At 34.9% G+C, this 5,670-nt stretch overlaps 1 protein-coding gene across 1 annotated transcript; it reads right to left on the bottom strand.

Annotated features, from left to right (window-relative positions):
• Positions 1-379: 379 nt before the first annotated feature.
• Positions 380-1,324, bottom strand: LOC138348844 (uncharacterized). Its single transcript, XM_069298435.1, has one exon. It carries the CDS (start codon positions 1,322-1,324, stop codon positions 380-382), a length of 945 nt encoding a protein of 314 aa, XP_069154536.1.
• Positions 1,325-5,670: the final 4,346 nt, after the last annotated feature.

Here is a 5,670-nt window from a genome sequence, read left to right as displayed (position 1 = left end):
TCATGTGGTTTAAGGCTCCCGAATCCAATATCCATGAGTCAGATTTGTTTTTGAAACAATTACATGACAGTTTTCCAAAATCAATAGAGGAAGTGCAAACTATGATACCTGCAAAATCAGTTGTTGGTCCATTAGCAAGGTTTGGATTGGCGTTGGATCCTTCATTCTCATTTTCCCTATGAAATTGCTGAAGCATGCCTTGAACATGAACATATTGGTCTTTGGTAAGGCTCACATTATACATTTCCTCATCTGATTTTCTCCCAGAGGTAAAATCTGGTGTGTAATTAGCATTTGCTACAATATTATTGCCAGATTCCCTGTTGTTCCTTTTATTTCCCTTGCGAAAATTATTAGGCCTTGGAATTGGATTGTTTCTCTAATTTGGATTTGAACCAGTTGGATATCCATGGAGTTGATAACACTTCTCAACAAGATGATCAGTCCTGTTGTAGTAAGTGCAGAATCTGTCCTTGTATTGAAGCTGAGAATGACCTTGTGAGTTATTAGGAGCATAGTTTGTCTTGTAGGAGGAAGAAGGCTTGGCATTTGATGAAGAAGGCCTGATGTTGCCAGCATGTAAAGCAGTAGATTCTACATTAAAATGGTTAGAAGGTTTGATTTCCCTTTGGTGTTCATCTTGGACTAACAGAGAAAAATCCTGAGCCATGGAAGGCAGCGGATTCATCATAAGTATGCTCCCACGAGTAATTGTGTACATCTCGTTCAGTTCCATGAGAAATTGGATTAACCTTCTATCTTGTTTTGCTTTGTGAGTAAGTGCCTTTGCTCCGCAAGTGCAGCTGCAAGTGCACTGAGCTTTGGCATTCAAAGTACTGATCTCTTCCCATAACTTCTTCAATTTGGTGTAATAACCTGTGATATCAAGAGAGCCCTGCGACAAGTCGTTAATTTCTCTTTGGATCTGGTACAATTTCGCACCATTTGTTTGCTCATAGAGATCTTCCAGTTCTTTCCATAATTCTGCAGAATCCTGAACATACTCAACACTATCAGCAATTTCTGTAGATAGTGAATTCAGGATCCAAGAGGTAACAATATCATCGCATCTCTCCCATTGTCTGTACGATGAATCATTGGATTGAGGGCGTGGGCAATCCCCATTAATGAATCCCAACTTGTTCTTCATTGAAAGTGATCTCAGAACACTACGCCTCCATGAACAAAAACCAATTCCAGTAAATTGAACTGGTACAAGCATTGCTCTGGGGTTATCAGATGGACGTATATAGAAAGTATGATTAGAATCAATTGTGTTGCTGGTAGAACCACCAGATTGACCAGAACTTGTAGTATCCGCCATCGATGAACAGAGAAGAAGAAGAGGAAAAATGCAAGAAACAAATTACGTAATTGCAGATCAGATCGCAACTACGCAGTCACAGATCAAACAAAGTACCTCATATCGAGATTAATCTGATACCATATCAAAGATTCATACTCTGTTCAAGCTTTGAAACAATGGAAGCTTTGATTACAACTAGTAAAGAATTAGAGTAGAGAAGACAACTTGTAGAATGCAAAGTTTGAATGATTCTTTTTCATCAGTAAAGTATATATACAGATTAACTAGAAGCTTCTAGACTATTACACTTTGAGCTAACTAACTATACACATTGAATACATGTGATAACTAACTCTCTAACTAATTCTATAACTAACTATGTGAGTTGAGCTGTACAATGCAATATAATACTTAATACATGTCATAGTGAGAAATATATCGGGCTTTCCAAAATACTGAACTAATGCAATAGCATTCATATAACGCTGATGCATATCCCTCGGACCACCTATAAAACTGGCCGGAAGAAATCTCTTTTTGCCTATTTTAGAGGCTTCTCTTTCACCCAATCTATGGACATCAAATACTCCTTGCAGTACATCAGTTCGATAAAAATCCTGGTTAAAGGATGTGAAATCAAACCTTTGATTTTCTATTCTGATGAATTCATCAACTGAGTATTGTTGAAATAATCTGCCAAAGTGTAAAACTTCATTTTCCTCATTGTCTCTCATTTGAAGTTTATAACAGTAGCACTCACGACAAGAAACAAAGTTCCTTTTTTGAGAACCTCAGCTTCCATATCAAGTAGTCCATCAATTAATGCATATTAGATAAGCTTGGAAATTGTTCATCTTCATGGTAAGGTCGCTTTCTTTTTTTCCATTTATTTTCCGGCAATATAATCTTTTGAATATCACTGTAGACAATAAAATTCGCGTCGAGAAAACAATAATCAAGAACGGAAAATTATAGCAACAATCGATTTTATTATTTCAAGTGCGAGTGTTACAATCTCTATAATTCCTCTGAATTCGCCTTTTCAAATATAAATTCAAGGGCTTTAAAGCTTGTTCTTGAATCTATGATGAACTTGAACTTGAACTTTTATCTTGATCTTGACTTTTATTTGAACTCAAGGGCTTCGAGCTTGTTCTTGAATTCGGTGGTCTTGATCTTGATCGTTCTTGAACTTGAATGCTTGAATTTTTAAACTTGTAGCTTTGTAGAGAATTAAATGGCGTTTGTACCACAGAGTTTCTCTAGCTTCTTGTTTAGAATTTTCTGTCTCTTTTCTGAATTATGAGGACCCCTATTTATAGTTTTAGAATAGAGGTGTTGCGATTGGAATAGGATTCCGTTCAGCCAATCACATTGAAGTGACATGGCATTTGGGATTTATGGAGCGGGCTTGTCATCTTTGACACATGTCATGATTCTATTGGTTTTCTTATTTGATTTGGCACGCCACATCATCTGCACACGTGGCGCCAAGATGGGCTCTAGAAATGAGATGAGATTGGGTTTAACAAATTGGGTTCATCCAATGTAGCCCAAATCAATTAATTTAGACTTTAATTAAATCCATATTTATTGGACTTAAATATTTAACTCAATTATATCAATCCACAATATTTATTTGGATTAATATATTTATGAATTCAATATAATCCGAATCATTTTATAAATTTATATTTAATAAATTTTAAATGAGTACAAATGCCCCCTGCTTCAAGTCTTGTCGAGATATTTTATCTTTTAGAGACTAGGCTTGAAGCATTAACTGGTTACTAAATTCACCTTAGTTAAAAATGAATTATAATTGAATTAACAATTGTAATCCTACTCAATTTCATATTCATATATATGTTTTATTGCCCAAGCCAAAAAGAAATTGTAATTGAACTAGGAATTGTAATCCTACTCAATTTCATATTCATATTGTGTTTTATTGTCCAACCCAAAAAGAAATTGTAATTGAACTAGGAATTGTAATGCTACTCAATTTCATATTCATATTATGTTTTATTGCCCAAGCCAAAAAGGAATTGTAATTGGACTAGGAATTGTAATCCTACTCAATTTCATATTCATATTATGTTTTCTTGTCCAAGCCAAAAAGAAATTGTAATTGAACTAGGAGAAGGATTCTATCCCACCACATGACACCTATAAATAGATACATTGTCTCCATAGTTTTATCTTCAATTATAGATTGTGAGCCTACGACGAAAAGGGCATACTCAAGGTAATTTTCCTTCTTTTTTTATTTATTTTCGTCACTTTTTTACAGCTTGACATGTCTGTCGTAGAAAATTCATATCTCATTGTAGAAAAATCAAAATCATGAACCGTTTGATTTTTCAGAAACTAGACTTTTAGATCCCTAACATACCCGAAATTCAAAATTTAATACCTTCAGAATCTTTTTAATGATTTTTTGAAGTTAGCTCTAGATTCTGTCATGCTAAAAATTCGTCACTTTTTTTACAGCCTGACATGTTCTTCATAGAAAATTCATATCTCATTGTAGAAAAATCGAAATGATGAACCGTTTGATTTTTCAGAAATTAGACTTTTAGATCTCCAACATACCAGAAATTCAAAATGTAATACCTTCAGAATCTTTTAAGATGATTTTTTGAAGTTAGCTCTAGATTCTGTCATGCTAAAAATTCGTCACTTTTTTTACAGCCTGACATATTCGTCGTAGAACATTCATATATTATTGTAGAAAAATCAAAATCATGAACCGTTTGGTTTTTCAAAAACTAGACTTTTTGATATCTAATATATCCAAAATTCAAAATTTAATACTTTCAAAATCTTTCTAGATGATTTTTTGAAGTTAGCTCTAAATTCTGTCATGCTAAAAATTCGTCACTTTTTTACAACTGACATATTCATCGTAGAAAATTCATATCGCATTGTAGAAAAATCAAAATCATAAACCGTTTGATTTTTCATAAACTAGACGTTTTCATCTCTAACATATCCAAAATTCAAAATTTAACACCTTCAGAATCTTTCTAGATGATTTTTTGAAGTTAGCTATAAATTCTGTCATGCTAAAAATTTTCAGATTTGTGTGACTTACTAAAAATCTCGTGTCTTGACGTTGGAACAGCGAAATCACAATCCACTTGGTGATTTCTAATCTAGAAATAAAGGTCTACAACACATCCAAGATTCAAGATTTAATACCTTTCGAGTCTCAAACATCTTGACAGGTAACAATCTCTCCTTCACTTGTATTTCCTTTTTTTTTTTTGTAGATCAGCAAAAGGAATTTTATATTTTATGGAGGCTACATAATGGAAGGATTTATCACATAAAAATGTGTTCAACGGTCATGCCTTAACAAAATAAAGAAATAAAACTCTCAAGGTGTTCCATGGCCCCGAATGCTTAACCAACTTGATGCTTTACTAGAATACCGTGTAATGCTCGCGCCTTGAAGATAACCTCAAGGTGTTACAAGGTCCCGAAGGCTTAACCAACTTGAAGTTTTAATAGGATACCATGTAAGGCTCCCGCCTTGAAGATAACCTCAAGGTGTTACAAGGTCCTGAATGTTTGACCATGGAGCTTTACTAGAAAAACATGTAACGCTCCCGCCTTGAAGATAACCTCAAGGTGTTATAAGGTCCCGAATGCTTAACCATGAAGGTTTACTAAAATACCGTGTAACGCTCCCGCCTTGAAGATAACCTCAAGGTGTTACAAGGTCCCGAATGCTTAACCAACTTAAATTTTTAATAGGATACCATGTAACGCTCCCGCCTTGAAGATAACCTCAAGGTGTTACAAGATCCCGAACGATTGACCAACTTGAAGCTTTAATAGGATACCATGTAACGCTCCCGCCTTGAAGATAATCTCAAGGTGTTACAAGGTCTTGAATGCTTAACCAACTTGAGACAGGATAAACCCGTGAAAAGACTAGTTTAAGGTGCAAAGGGACAAATATTGTCCACCTTAAGGCATGGAAATTTAAAGATCCTTGTAAAGATAAATCCGTCGGAACTCTAGCTTAAGGTGCAAAGGGACAAGTTTGTCCATCTTAAGGCATAGAAATTTAAAGATTCGTTGAAGGATAAGCTTGACCAACTTGAAGCTTAATAGGATACCGTGTAATGCTCCCCCCTTGAAAATAATCTCAAGGTGTTACAAGGTTCCGAATGTTTAACCAACTTGAAGCTTTAATAAGATACCGTGTAACGCTCCTGCCTTGAAGATAAACTCAAGGTGTTACAAGGTCCTGAATGCTTAACCAACTTGAGACAGGATAAACCCGTGAAAAGACCAGTTTAAGGTGCAAAGGGACAAATATTGTCCACCTTAAGATATGGAAATTTAAAGAT

Source organism: Solanum lycopersicum, chromosome 5, assembly GCF_036512215.1.
Source record: "Solanum lycopersicum chromosome 5, SLM_r2.1".
NCBI lineage: Eukaryota > Viridiplantae > Streptophyta > Magnoliopsida > Solanales > Solanaceae > Solanum > Solanum lycopersicum.
Note: the sequence above shows the minus strand (reverse complement) of the source record. Positions and strands in the feature narration are given on the sequence as shown.

Coding starts and splice junctions, on each gene's coding strand:
- LOC138348844 (XM_069298435.1), bottom strand. CDS start 1,324: ATGGCGGATACTACAAGTTCTGGTCAATCTGGTGGTTCTACCAGCAAC.